The sequence below is a fragment of the Pinus tabuliformis genome, chromosome 9, assembly GCF_031772625.1.
Source record: "Pinus tabuliformis cultivar Carrire ecotype Pingquan chromosome 9, CPIR1, whole genome shotgun sequence".
Taxonomy (NCBI): Eukaryota; Viridiplantae; Streptophyta; class Pinopsida; order Pinales; family Pinaceae; genus Pinus; species Pinus tabuliformis.
The window spans coordinates 1,063,512,979-1,063,528,999 of NC_142307.1; the positions used below are offsets into that span (position 1 = coordinate 1,063,512,979).

A 16,021-nucleotide genomic window follows, 5' to 3' on the forward strand; every position below is an offset into this window, starting at 1 on the left:
TTCATTATGAATAAGAAAGAGGGATGGCAAGATGCTGAACTAATCCTCGAAGACAAGTACAAGCTCTCAAAAAGCTTCCGGTGGGTCCCTTATGACCCTGAAGGCTTCATCACTGCTAGAAGAGTCAAGTACAGGCTGCTAGGCTATGAGCATTGCAAATATCCACACATTGAACAGTATGCCAATCAGCAAGAATGAAAACATGATACATTAATTGAAAAATTGACTGAGGAAGAGATAATGTAAAAGAATGTCAAGGATTTGGAAAATACTCTTGACCTAGATTCTATGCAGCAGGTACCCTTCAAGCGACCGCACCCAGTAGGAGAAGGGACCTCGGCCTCAACAACTGCACCAACCAAACAGACACCTTCTACAGCAGCACCAGATACAGACAAAGGTAAAGGAATAATGGGTGCTGAAGAGGAAGCACCAAAAGAACAGCCTGCCCCCTCAAGTGGGCAGCAACAAGAGCAGACCCCCCCTCCACAAACTGAGCCACCAGCAGCTCCAATCTTGCAAACTCCAGCACATGAGGAGAGGGGTAAGAAGAGAGACAGAGAAGAGTCCACTCCTGCAAGTGGATCCTCCCAGCAACCGGAGACCAAAAGGCAAAGGGTTGACTCCCCAGAGATAGAAGAAATCAGTGAAGAAGTCCTTGACAGCTCAAGGAAAGATGGGGAAGGCATCCAAAAAACAGGTACAAGCTCCTTTCAGCAGGAGCAGGGAGTGCAGCTTGGCTTGGAGGTGTCATCCTCCACTCAGCAGAGCAAGAAGCCTACAAGCACTAAGGCTTCTTTCAAACAAATAAAGGCACAAAATGACTTGCTGAGGGTAGAAGTCTATAAACAGTTTCTGAATGCAACACCAGCCCAGCAAGAAAGGCTAATGTCGGTATATGACCTTCAAGAGGAGAAAATGATCCTCAGTCACTTTAAGCCTAAGGTGCCGCAGCCTAAATCAGCTGCAGATTTTGTAAGGACAAGGGTGGAGGTCATGGCAAAGGACATTCACCCCATGGACCAAATAGAACTCCACAAGCAAACTGGAGAAATGGTCTATGCCACCTTGGTGGACAGGGCAACCATGGCCCATGAATTAAAGGAATCACTGAAAAATACCAACATTCAGTTTGATTTTGAGAGAATGTCCTCCATGGCCAAGGACAACAGAATAAAATCACTGGAGGACATCATCATCGACCTAGGACATGATCCTGAGGATCCAAAGGGCGTAAGGGCCCTCCTGAAGAAAAAAGAAGATGACCTCAATGCACTGAAGAAAAGGTTGAAGCTGCTACCCATAGAGCACCCTCAAACAGCAGAATTACAGAAGGAAAAGGAGGCCGATGAGCAACTGGATCTCATAATGCAGCTCAACCAGAAGGTCCTCGATTTGGAGAAGGAACTTGAAGGGGCATTACAAGATAAGCAGGGAGAATCCACATCCCAAGCTCCTCCAACTACTTCAACCACTGCAACAACAACAGAGGTAGCAGTAGCCCCTGTGACAACCACAGCCACAACAGAAGTAGCAACAACAGCAGCTCCAGACTCCAGTACAAGCATGGAAGAATTGACTAGGGCTATTAAAGAAATGGAGCTCCAGGCCACTGAGATAAAGCAAGCCAAGGCAAAGTTGGCAGAGATAGAGACCAAATACGATAAATCAAAGATGACTGTGGCAGAGCAAGGAAGAGAAATAAAGGCCCTCAAAGAAAAGATAAAGGCCTTGGAGAAAGAGCTTAATCTAGAAAGTGCCATGGCTGAAATAAAAAGAATTCTATGGGCCAGAATTGACCAATCCATCACTAAACAATGGAAGTCAATTAAAACTGTGCATGAACAAATGGATTTAATTGGCCAAGCACATATAGAAATTCAGAAGGCCAAAACAATGTTGGGAAACAGGCCTGAGCAGGCCAATAGAATGATAGATTTTTTGAATAACCAGACTAAGGAAGAACTGGCAGCCTTCGGCATTGTCAACAGAACAGAGGTTGTTCGTACAGCTAAAAAGTTGCTAACTCTCAGGAATTTTGTACAAACCGTGGAGAGGAAATGCTATGAGATACAGGCTGAGGTGGACGAGTACAAACTCAAGATGGGAGCACTGCAACAAAAGGGACTACCCAGCCTACTAAACGGTGCAGGAAGACTGATCCCCCGAGAGTAATATGCCACCAGAATGTCAAATTATATTGAAAATCAAATCACTGCATCTGGCAGCACTTCTGAGGAAACAGGGCCTCCAACAGGGCAGAGCTTATATAATAAACTTGAAGCTCTATTTTTCATTGAAAATGAGGTAAATCACCTTTTTGATATTCCTCCAAATTTTTATAGATATACAGAGGTAGATGAAACTTTAGTGAAGATTCGAAGACATCAAATGCCCAAGGAGGATTGGTGGCAGGCAATGCTTCAAATTTTGCCACAATAGCCTCAGTTGCTCAGTCATTTCCAGCTCCAACTCAGCAAAAGTCAAGCAGCAGAATAAAGACAGCGTTTAAGGCAGCCGAAAGGTGACTCAGCATATGGACAACGACAACAAGCAAAGAGATAAATACGCAATTTTGGGACAGCATATCCTCAGCCGACTCCAACAGCCACAAAGTCAACAGTTTCTGACCATTTTTGACAGCTAAGGCACTGAAGAGTTACTTCAGCATTTACTTTCTCAGCTACCACGATCCAGGAGTTGGCCCGATATTAATGGAACATTTATTTCATCAGTTAGATATTTTCTTATGTAAATTATGTATATATACCTCCCCTGGCAGCGTATAAGGGGTTGGTGATTTTCATTCTGAGGCAAATGTATTGTATACTTTCAGATTATCTAATGAAAAAGGTTGGAAAAACTCAGTGATTTCCTGAATGTTTGATGTCTTGGTGATGCTATGCGTGTTGTTGCAGAACTCCTGTGCTGTCTGATGGAACAATAAGTTTTCTCAATCTATGTTTGTCTTCTTACGTTTATTTAAATCATATACATGTTTCACTAATCTAGCAATAGAGAAAAGGAATAGTACACGAAATGTTTGGTTACACCTTGTGCTCAATCTCTATTGCTGAAAATGTTTTCTTCAGGATTGATCATGAACATGAATTCTTAATTGCTCATGTTTTCATTAATTCTATAAATATGGATGTTATGTAGAAATTCTTCATTGCTTCTAAATAATATTCTCACTGTTTCTCCATACCAGCTTGTTTGAAAGATCCTTAATTTCCTTTCATACCCTGGTTACACCACACTTAAATCACAGATTTAAAGAATTGTTTCTCAGACACTTATCTGGCTCTGCAGCATCACTATGGTAACAACACGGACATATCAAACAGATCAAGCACCACTGACTCCATGCCCAATGGCCTAGAACACCCTGGTAAGCACATATATATCTTGACTGAAGTCACCATCCAGCAAATTCCTAAACAAAACCTTGAGCATCATAACTAGCCTAAAATTTTGTACAAACAAAGTTAAATCATAAAGAGAGAGCCCTCTCTAGTCACAGGTAGGCTAGAACCTGTGACCGAAAGATTGGTTAGTGGTTACCTCGGCCGTATTCCCTTGGGAGTCAAAGGGAACAACCTGAGTGATAACAGGAATGATAAAGGTAAAGTGTTGGAACATATACATAGTTCTTGTAAAAAAATACCACCTACATATGTGAGTATGGTGAAGCAAAGTCGCATACAGTTTCTGCACCATGGTATTCTCAATACCAGGGGTCTTTAGCATTATATTGGCCCATAGTAATGAGAGCAACAATGGATATTTGATCCCATCAAATATACCATCGGCATTACTAAATGATTGACCTAAGGTATTGGCTAAGGCCTAAGTTATATAAGGAGAAGGAGATCAAAGTGCTAAGTGTACAAGTATTGGGTTATTGATGATTGGTTTGATCTGGAATAGGTGTGCACCAAGGAGTATGATGATGGATCAGATCTATTAGATCTAAAATGACTCCATATTGGATAATATGCTTATGGCTTGATAGATTTGTGATGATAATGTTACGATGTGGAATTATTACAGTGTATGCCAAGATTTGAGTTTGACAGGTGTTTTGTTGTGAAACGAAGGTTTAACTCAGTAATTATAGAATTTTATGCATGTTTTCTTCAAAAATGACACATATATAAGTGACTATGCTTCTAGGTAGTCACGTATATATTCTACAATATGCATAGATCTATACGTGGGTGTCATGTATGAAAGGCACATACATACGCGGAAATGATTTATAAGGGTTGCATACATATCCTATGGTTTTGCAGTATGAGTTGATGATAATGATTGATTTATTGTATTATGTTTGTTGTTGCCTGAAGATGAAGTCTTTCATAATAATATGTGTTTAATAATGCTAGTTAAATTGAACTAATGAATAGTAATAATGTTGCTATGTGACGATCTGTATGTGGTTTAGAGATTTGTAATGGGGTCAGTATGTATTTCAGTGATTGTTTCAGTAGTGTATTAATTTAGATTCACATTTCTGTGTTTTGATAATTGTATGCAGTTCATCCTAAGGGAAAGCGTGTATACATGAAAGTATGGTTCTGAATAGTAATGTATATATTTTGACATGTGTTTAATCAGGGTTTGCGGTAACAGGATCCGGTTTTTGTGATGAACAATATGTAGTCTGGTATTTTGATGAATGTGTATATCATGATATAAGTTGGTCTCGTTGTTTGAATAAGTTATTTCAATATTTGATTTATTGATACAGTGTTGATCTCAGTATTTCTATCTAATATTTGGAATGGATCCAATTCAAAATATTATGAAAAGTGATCCACAAATAACTAAGTTTAAGGGGGTTGTACCTCCCTTCCAGTAGAAGTTGGAGAACAAGAGAAGGTTGTAGCCTTGTGTAGGTGGGTTCCTCCATACTGGTATGAGTCTGCGTCAATACAAGATTGTAAGAAATTTATCTTTATAATAAAAGAAGAAGACAGAGATGACAACAGTTGTGGTTTTCTCCGACATTGGGTTTCCACCTAAAAGTCCTGGTACTCATGAGTGTTGATGTGTTGCTTGTGTGTGATGGTTTATTATGTTCTTACTGCACATTATTATTGTTTAATTAATGTTTAATGAAGTATTTATATGCTAATTTAAGTTAAACAGATGATGAATTAAATAAAAAGTTAGTTAACGAGATATACGCTACTTGTCTTCATCACAATTGCATACATATGCGGGTTTACTTCAACAGTAGCATACAAAAATCTGAATGAGAAAAGAAAAAGGTTAAGTAGTTTAAAAATGTCGATTCACCGCCCCCCCCCCCCCCCCCCCCTTCAGTATTATTCCTAACAAGATGAAGATTACAACTATTTTGTAAGATCCCTCGACTGCCAACTAAGTCTATAACTTAAGTTACCGAAAATAGGTGATTTTTTTTCTCTTTTATGATTATATATATATATATATATATATATATATATATATATATATATATATATATATATATATATATATATATATATATATATATATATATATATATATATATATAAGTGTTCAATTAAATCATATAAATTCATAAGAAATGTTTGAAGATATAATTAAATTGTCTCAAATCCAACTATAATATTAAATGTTAATTTTAAATCATAAAATCTGACTTCACACATAAAACCCATCCATGTTTCATACAAATATTGAAATAGATCCATATTATTTCTATATGTTAAAAATACTCTATATAGACTTTGTATCATGTTTTTGGCCTTCCATAAAACATGAAAACTAAAAACATTAATCCTCGCATAAATTATAGGTCTTCCAAAAATAAAGAAGAACTCATCATATCCAAAAACATTCATTCCATGTAGCATAAAGTTTAGATATTAGCATTTGATCCATTCATCTGAAGAATATTTCCTTGCAACGATACCTTATAATTTTGAATATAATTTTTTGTCATTTTAGAAATATTTGATATCATTATGAAACCATGGGTATTCATTTCCATTTCCTCTTCTCAATAACTTAGTGACATCATTGCCACAGATTTTTAGTCGTGTTGGAAATTCTTTTGGCTCATATATTGTTAACCCCACTATGAATTTTTTTGTCTCATATATTGTTGACCCCACTATAATACTTTCTTCTTAAATCTCTAGTATTATAACTTGAATAATCTTTCTAATTTCAAATCCATTTATCTCTCTTCCCAATTAGTTTTCATATTTACCCCAAACAACTAAAATTAATCTCTTTATGTATTGTAAGAATCTTTCATCAATACCATAGCTTTACATGCAAAAATATTACAAGGGAATATATATCTATATATATAATCATATAAAATTTCAATTACTTAATAATATGGTAAAATGTCATTGAATCTCAAGCTTAGTAAACTAAATCCAATTGGTGTCCATAAGTGATTGGTCAAAATTATCAAAATATGTACTATTTGAACTAAATATTCTTATTACTACAATTGCATGTTGCATGAAACAAAATCAAAGTATATCTTTCCAACCTACAAAAAGACTCAGAAGTATTCTTTTCAACGAGAGTCCAAATAAACAAAAAAAAAAATCTTTCACGTCGTCCAAACAAAATTACTTTGTGTGGAATCTCACATACTAAGATTTTGTGTCATGTAGAGTACAACATTAAAATAATAATAAATTATTTAAAACCCATTCCAAAATCAACTATTAGTAAAATAACCAAATATGGTTGGAGCTTGGGAAATGAGTGTTGGTCATAGGGACACTTACGGTTGATGATAGCTTAAGCCTTTTTGCTTAAGAATTTTGAGGAAGGCGACAATGGCAGAACTAGGGTTTAGTGCAGGTTAATCCTCGGTTGTCTGTCATGGTGGGACAAGGTTTTTTCCTTCCATAACTGTGGGTTTATTCACTGGCGCTCAGGGATGGGTCTGCACCTATCTCTCAAATCGATGGTATGGTTAGCGAGTTGATTTGGTGGACTGGGGTTTTTGGAGTCTCAGAATACAGGCTACCTTACCGTGGAGTATAACAGCCCACCTACATAGTTTTTCAGATCCTTTGCGGCTAGTTCCTCCCATAGCTACTTATGGTTATTTGAATGGTTTATTTTTTTCTTTAATTACCCCTATATGGTATATAGTCCCCCACCGACATTCCCTCAGGCAGCTGTCAGCTCAGTTTCTCGACAGTTATGGAGGAAAAAGACGTTTTCTCTGCCGGTTCTACAAAACGTTTGCCAATTTGGCCACAAACCGGGTCAACTGTGGACGATTATTTAAATTTTGAGCATGAACTGGATTCTGAAGCTGATGCCCTACCCTCACTCTCACAGCAACACATACCCTCTATCTCGATAGCACCAGAAGCTACGGCCATTCGAGAATATGCGGGCCCTCAACCGATCAGGGAACCCTTTGCGGAGGCCATTTGCGGAAGTGCGCCAAATTCACAGGCCCTAGGGTCGGGTTCAGGTTTGTTTCCTATGGGGATGAATAAACCCTTGGTAGGGTTTCCACATGCACAAGATAGTAGGGCACTGGTCCTCCCAGCTCTTCAAGATTATGGAAACCCTCCACAGGGCAACTTCACGGAAATAGAATTATCAGTGGGTACTTCGACAATCTACAGGCCAAAGCACCATTGTCAGGGAAGGACAAGCCTACACTAGTGGAAGATTCGGAGGATAGGGCGACGGCTGACATGAACAACAAACTTTCAGGGACTTCTAAAAGGAAGAAGCGCCTCCCCCTGAGCAGCAACGAAATCTTCTTACAACTAGCTGAAGACACTCCTTTCAGCGAGGCGATAGATTCGGCAGAAAAGGTCCTGGTTGGACGTGTTAGGGGCAGACACTACAGTGTCGAACATGTTCAGAAGTGGACAATGGAGGTCTGGGGACACCATCTGTCAGAACCCCCACGTGTGCAAACCTTTGTGAGGGGATGGTTTGCACTGCGCTTCAAAAGCATTGCCCAGACCAATTGGGTCCTCACTACAATTTGGAACATCGATCAAGCTCTGGTCCTCCTTCGAAGATGGACTCCAATGTTCGATCCAGAGACTAAAATGGCAAGGACTAGACTAGTTTGGGTACATCTCCCGGGTCTTCCAGTTCACTTCTAGACTGAACAGATTTTTAGACAAATTAGGGATGCCATGGGTTTGTACCTTACACATGATGAATCTTATATCACGACTGGAAGAATGGCTTATGCCAGAATCTTAGTACACATGGACCTCTCTGGTGGGCTCCCGGAATATATCAACATACAGTGGAAGGATGCGACGTGGAGGCAAATGCTAGACTACGAGGGAGTACCCTTCAGATGTAGGCGCTGCCACAAGGTGGGGAGCCTACTCAAAGATTTCCCACTGAACAAATGGAATAGCAAGAAATCAGGGAGACATTTTCCCCAGGCTCCACCAGAATATGATGCTCTATCTCATGGAGACCCTGCTAAACAGGAATTGCCTCGTGCCTCTAAGGAATTACATAGGATTTCTACTCCACACTCTGGGGGTACTGGTACATTATCTAGCCTTGGTTTTCATTCAGAGGAGCTGGCCCAGAACACACTAAGGAAGCGTGGTCGACCGCCACACCGTCCACCTCCACCTATTCCTGGCATTGCAGCGATGGCCTCGGGAGATTCCTATTCTTCGGGTATGCATTCCTATCACTTACCCACCACACAATGCTTTTCTGATATTCATAATTAAATATCTAAATAGTTATTGAGTTTGGGTACTGATATCCCTTTGCAGCCCCTTGTTCCTACTATGTGTGACATTACCCCCCCCCCCCACCTCACCACCTATGCCCCCACTGCCCCTGCACTGTTTTATACCCCCCTGCAATCCTTGGCTACATTGTTGGAGACCTTAGTCCCTCGATACAATACCCAGTCTCGTTTGAGGCATTCGACTAAGAACCAAGTTGGATTGGATATCCTCCACCCCCCCTCCCTTCCAAAAACTCTCGAGGCTATCCTTCTGATTTCAAAATGGCACAAGCACAAGCTGATGTGGACATTTCTTTGGGCAAGAAATCGACTATCACTGGGGTTCCTAGAGCAAGAACAACCCTATCCGAACCCCCTCCATGAAGATTCTATCCTTCAATTGTAAAGGGCTTCCTATGCCCGACAAAAAACTAGCGCTCCGACAGTTACTCTCAGCCGACTCTTTGGATATCATATTCCTACAGGATACCTTGGGTCACTTTAGTAATATAGCTCGAACCCTTGAACTCTATCTGCCGGGTTGGAGATTTACAGGATTGGATGTACAAGGCCGCTCTGGACGTATTGCTTTGGGCTTTAATACTCAAACTATTAAAGAAATCAGCTGCTGGGGGGGACAGGGTTTTATAGGGGTTGATGTACACTTAGCTGAGTTGAGGACCCCCTTCAGAGTTATTAACATTTATGGACCTTTCCTGAATCACCCTATTTTCTGGGATCGCCTCCTAGATTCAGAACAATTTTCTACTGGTAACCTGATTGTAGGAGGGGATCTTAATTTTTCAATAGGATTCGTTGAATCTTGGGGTCAGCAAGCACAAAGGGACCCTCTCTCAGAATACTTCTCGTCCATTTTGGAACTTCACTATCTGATAGACATCTCTGTTGCTAAATTACAAGCCACTTGGAGGAATAATCGGGTGGGGGAAAATGGCCTAGCTAGGAGGTTGGATCGATTTCTGGTCAAGGAACATGTTATGGACATGGGCCTCAATATTAGACAACGGGTTGGGACAGGAGGGCTCTCTGATCACTTGCCTATTTATATGGAAATAGTACGAGGTAGAGACAGACCGAAAGGGTCCTTTCAAGTTCAGCTCTACCTGGCTCAAGGATGCAACATATATCAGCATGGTCACTGATTTTTGGAAATCAAACCCACTAGGGGTTGGAGACACAGCTACGGCCGAATTTATTAACAAACTTAACGGAGCTGAAGAAGATGTCTAAAAACTGGGCCCATCAAAAAAGACTTCAGGATGATCAATCGTTGAGACTGATTGAGAACAAACTGGAGATATTTGAAAAAGAGCTAGGGGGACTATTCAGTTCTGAGGAGCACAAGAATAACATCACATCCCTTTACTCAGCCCGTGGTAAGATCCTCAAAGATAAGGAAGACAAATGGAGATTGAGGAGCAGGGCCATCTGGATTCAGGAAGGGGATGCAAATACTAAATTCTTTCATAAATTTTCCAATGGGAGGAAAGTTGTCAACACTATTTGGCAAATGCAAGATGGACAGGGAAGGACTGCACACACTTTCCCTCAGCTGGCCTCTCTAGCATCCTCACACTTTAGACGGGCCTATAGTGACCCCAGGGAGATTAACTTAGCAGAAATTATCCGGGTTGCTTGGCTCTTCCCTAGATATGTGGAACAAGATGAGGAAGAGGATTTGATACAAGAGGTCACATTGGTGGAGTTGGAGGACACTTTAAAATGGTTCAGCAAGGACAAAAGCCCTGGACCTAATGGTTGGCCCATTGAATTTTACCTGGAATTTTTTGAGTTGATTGGACTGGATCTCCTCAGAGTGGTGAAGGAGTCTAGGATTTCACAACATTTGGAAGCGTCCATTACATCCACTTTCATTGCTCTGATCCCGAAGGCTAACAACACATCCACCTTTGATGAATTCCGCCCCATATCGCTTTGTAACTGTTTGTATAAGATTATTGCCAAAATTATTTCAAATAGATTGAAGCTTATCTTATCTAAGCACATCCTACCTAAACAATTTGCATTCCGGAAGGATAGGCAAATTCATGAGGCGATCGGTATGGCTCAGGAAGTATTACACACTCTTCACAGCAAGAAAGACAAAGGTATGATTATGAAGGTGGATTTATCTAAAGCATTTGACCGGGTGAATTGGTTATATCTGAGAATGCTTCTTACACTCCTTGGTTTCCCTTTTATTTTCATTAAATGTATTATGGGATGCATCACTAACATTCCTTTCAGTGTATTGGTCAATGGGAGTCCATCTCCTTTTTTTTCTTCAGCTCGTGGTTTGCGACAGGGGTGTCCTCTCTCCCCACTGCTTTTCCTCTTGATAATGGAAGGCCTTGGTCAGGTATTAACGGAAGAGAATAGAAGAGGCAAACTCTCTGGTATTAAGATTATGAATGACTACACGCTCACACACCTCCTTTTCATGGATGATGTGCTGATATTTCTCAATGGAAGTGTGGGGGATATAACATCGATTAGAGATATATTTTCCTTATTTCAAAAGGCCACTGGGATGATCATCAATGAAGGAAAATCCACACTGACAGTTGCGACCTACACACAGCATGAAATTCAGTATGCTCTTCACAGATTTAACTTTACATTCATTGCTCTAGAGGAGGGGCTGAAATATTTGGGATACAAGCTAAAGCCGATAGGATATAAGATTGTAGACTGGACTTGGCTCATTGTTAAGCTAGAAAAAAGGCTAAATACATGGTACTTGAGATTCTTATCTCGCGCAGGCCAGTTGACACTCATCAAAAGTGTTCTGGAAGCAACCTCGGTCTATTGGATGTCTCTAGCCTGGATTCCTCAGGGCATTCTGGCTAGGATACAAAATATCTGCTATAGATTCTTATGGAGGGGAAATCAGCCGGGAATAATTTTTGCTTGGGAAAAGTGGGATGCCCTCACTCTTCCAAAAAAATTGGGTGGTTGGGGACTCAAAAAGCTTGATGATTTTTCCTCAGCCCTGGCTGCCAAACTTGGCTGGCATTTGGTTGCATTGGATAGTCTCTGGACACGAGTAGCCTACTCAAAATATATCGCCCCTGCTCATGTAATGGAATGGATTAGAAGACCGGATAGGATCCACACAGGTATTTCGATTATTTGGAAGGTTGTCCTAAAATATTTGGATCCCATCGGGGAGGGCATCACCTGGAGATTACATTCGAGGAACAAGGTTCACATTGGTATTGACTTATGATTTGGCTATGGGAATATGCACAGATTACCTCCAGAACTCTTACAGCACCTAAGGGAGCATCATATCACCCTTCTCACTCACATTATTGATGAGAACAACACCACATTTCTTCAACAGGCTTGGAAATCTAATCTCCAACTCAACATTCCTCCACCTTGGCGACTGCATGGGAGGAACTACATACAAGCCCTCATAGAGGCCCATATCCGATTGACTAGGGGTGATGACGAGATCATCTGGGCATTGGCGAAATCAGGGAGATACACTCCAAAGGAGGGATACACTATGCTGGCGGATCCTCGTAAGCCCCCCATTCTACACAAATGGTGGAAACACCTCTGGAAACTCAAGGCACCTCCGAGATCCAAACTTTTAATGTGGTGCATTCTGAGGAATAAAATCCCAACGGGGGATAACCTGATGAAGCGATCCTTCTTTGGCCCTCACTAGTGTCATTTTTGCCATAAGGATGGTGAATCTTCTTCCCACATTTTCTTGAACTGCCTTGTCATTCGCCACTTATGGAACCTTGTATCAGCCACTATCCCATCTAATAGTAGCTGGTTCCCAGGCACACTAGACGAGGCCTGGGACAAGTGGAATTCCTCTGTCACACCCCACAAACTAAGGAATCTCCCTGTGTTGGTTTGTTAGGCTGTCTAGATTGCCCGCAATCAACTTATCTTTCATAATACCCCTCCAGGTGGACTATCATTGTTGCCTTGATCAAAGTGGATTATGACCTCATCCCTGATGACCTGCCCTTGGTTAGAGCCCGTATCATCTCTCATGAACTGATCGATCACAATCGTCCCTGGGCATATTTTGATGGGGCTGCACAGGTGGATGGTTGTGTGGGTGGGGGGCAGCTAACCTTCACCTATCTGAGAGGCACTCCTTTTGGCTATCCATGGGATTGAGAGGGGGCACAAATAACTATAGTGAACTTTCAGAAAAGAACTGCCATGCTCTACAACTGTTTGGTGACTCTATGATTGTCTGCAACTGGTTGAATAAGCTTTCCTACTGCTGGTCTTTTTCATTAAGACATATACTAGATGATGCATTAAGATTGATCTCCAATTTTGATTTCTTTTCATATAATCACATCTACAGGGAGCGGAACACAGAGGCTGACCATCTTTCCAAAGAAGGCGCAATCCGGGACCAGGGCATCTGGTTGATCAATGAACAGATTGATGGAGTTAGCTACCAGTACTATCACAGACCCTTTATGGACATTATGGTCTAATTTTTGGACAGTTTTATTTCAGTTTTGTACATATTTATCATGTTGTTTATGAACTGTTTTTCGACCAATATGATTGGCAATACACACATTTTTGGTATTATCTCCTTGCGTGGATCAAGATAATATTTACACATCTGCTTGGATTATTTTTTGGACTCCTCCCTGACTCTGTTAGGGCTACTATCTAGATGAGACATTGGTAGTAGGTTGTTGATATTTCTTTGTTTCTCTTTATGTCGATAGAAATATCAGAATATGCATATGCATCTACAAAATGTAATTTCTTCCACTGATGAAATTACGAATTTTTCCATGGGAAAAAAAAAAAAAAAACCAAAGATAAAATATTACAAACTTTATCTTCTTTCAAATATTATCCACAAAAATAGAAACTTTAAACTACATATTGCAAGTGGATAAATCATAAAGTCTCATTTTCCAAGAATGCATATAAAGTTTACCAAGGTTATAAAAGATTACCAACATTATAAAATATTACCAAGGTTTTTTTATAGTAAAAGTTATAGATGATTATCACACTAATTTATCTCTAATTTATCTCGTAACGTTTTCTAGTAAAAGTTACATATGATTACCACACTAATTAATCTTGTAATGTTTTCTAGTAAAAGTTACAAATATTACCACACTAATTTAATTTTTCTAGTAAAAGTTACAAAGTTTACCGCACTAATTTATCTCACAAACTAGTAGGTATATCACACATTAACCAAGGTAAACGTAACACACCAATATATACGCCCATAAAACTAAAAGCAGTATCCACCATTGCATTTAATGATACAACACTCTAAACTAGCACATTGACATTGGTAAAAAAAAAAAATTAAGATATATGTTTTTCTTTTTTGCAAAATGAATAAGCGTTAAGAATACTTTCTTTTCTGCAAAAAGAATAAGTGTTATATTTCAAAGAAAACAGGAAGAACTAAAGAGGATGCCAGAGAATATGAATATGAACATCATCTCTTCCAATCATAATTTACATGACATGGTTTGTTTTTTTTTCTTATACCTATTTTTTTACTCGGACAGGTAAACTACAAGCTTAAATTGTAATCCTTCTTCGTTCTTTCTCAAAAAAATTAACAAAATAATAACTTGTCTTCAATATATGCTTTCATAAGCAAAAATGTACACAAACTAAAAATAAGAACACTACACTTGTAATGGATAGAAGATGTAGGGACTACAATTAACACTACCATGTTGTCGGCTTACAACCCATTTAAATGAAAGAATTATTAATTGGAGCCATTATTCACCCATTAGTTAAAACAAAAACAATGATCAGATCTTTTAGAATGACAAGAACTATTTAAAAGGTAAAATAGCTACATCTTCATCCAAGAAAGGTTAATTAAAGAAAAATATAACAAACTGGAGATTTTAACTAATGCTAAGTTGTCTTTGTTCAGCAGTTTCGCTTGCCAACTCCAACAGACCAATCAGTTTTACCACCCAACCATATCCAAGGGAAATAGCTCAGTACCAAATTCGGCAATAGTGAGAATCATTGGGAAAACTAGGGAAGTTATCTTATCTTCCTCTAACACCACTCAGTTTCCATCAATCGGGAAAATTTATTGGGATTTTAAATTTAGGAATTTATTAGTCACTTTGGCTACATCTCCCTACTCTTCGTGGTATCCCCCCTCCATGGGAAAATTTATTTCAATATTTATAAGCATTGAGTCGAGTGACACCTCACCACATTCCTGCAAAAATTAACTTATTTTTAATTTATTATAATTCATATTATTCACCACCCGCCCTGAGGTGGAAACCTCTCATTTTTTCTTAATTATTTAATTACTTTAATTATCTAATATTTATCCCCCCATGTGTCCTTTCTACAAAACTTTCTAATATTGATTTTTCAAAAATAGGTAATTAATATTTTAAAATAATGTTTATTCAAATGACCCTCTCAAGTGGTTAAATTGGAATTAATTCAATTGAAAGTTTAACTTAGATTAATTCACCCGTTTGATGTAATCCCTTAAGTGGTGTTTATTTTTAGTCAGAGAATAGGGATTCCACACCCCTATTGTGCACCTCTCTTGACTTGTTAAGACTCCACGCCCTTCCATGTACCTAGGACTTCGTGTCCTAGTAGAATCAAGACTCTACACCTTGACCTATTGCAAAGATCTAAAACTCCATGCCTTGATATTTGGAAAATTTAGGACTCCATGCCCTAATATTTTCCATAGATTCTCATCTATGCTTCTTTAAAGCTCCATGCTTTTCCTCAATGTACTGGTTGTGAGCTCATATGCATCTGATGATCTGTTGGCAAGGTCTTTTTTTCCGAGACCTGCATGCATCATAACCTTTTTTATTAAACACAACAACTAAAATTCATAATGAATTAATTCAATCACATTTTAACCAACTGTATACATGGCCTCCATGTTCATTTATTATGTGAGCATAACTGTATACATGACCTCCACGGTCATTTATTATCTGAGCATCCTTCTCGACAAGTAACTAAGTTCCCTACCAATTCCTGCTAAATACATGATTAAGAATACATAATCATGTAATTCATAAATCATCAACAAGATTATGGTCAGTTAACTACTCCACATAGTAGCTTTTGTTCATGTGTCACATGTTGAAGAATCTAGGGAAAAGTATTATTGTGATGATTCTTTGTTACTTGATAACAATTTGTGGAGTCTTTTTACTTTTCTTGTTAGCTTATGCTTCTTCTTCTTATTACTAATGTATATGTGTGTACTTCATCAAAGTACTACCAAAAAAAAATAGT

General features: G+C 39.1%; 1 protein-coding gene across 1 annotated transcript; it reads left to right on the plus strand.

Moving 5' to 3' along the window:
- The first annotated feature begins 9,099 nt into the window (after positions 1-9,099).
- On the plus strand, positions 9,100-9,882 carry LOC149152429 (uncharacterized). Its single transcript, XM_089443474.1, has one exon. The coding sequence runs from the start codon at positions 9,100-9,102 to the stop codon at positions 9,880-9,882; it is 783 nt and encodes a 260-aa protein (XP_089299600.1).
- Positions 9,883-16,021: the final 6,139 nt, after the last annotated feature.

Excerpts from the sequence above, each read along its gene's own strand:
- LOC149152429 (XM_089443474.1), top strand. The coding sequence starts at position 9,100 with ATGAAGATTCTATCCTTCAATTGTAAAGGGCTTCCTATGCCCGACAAA.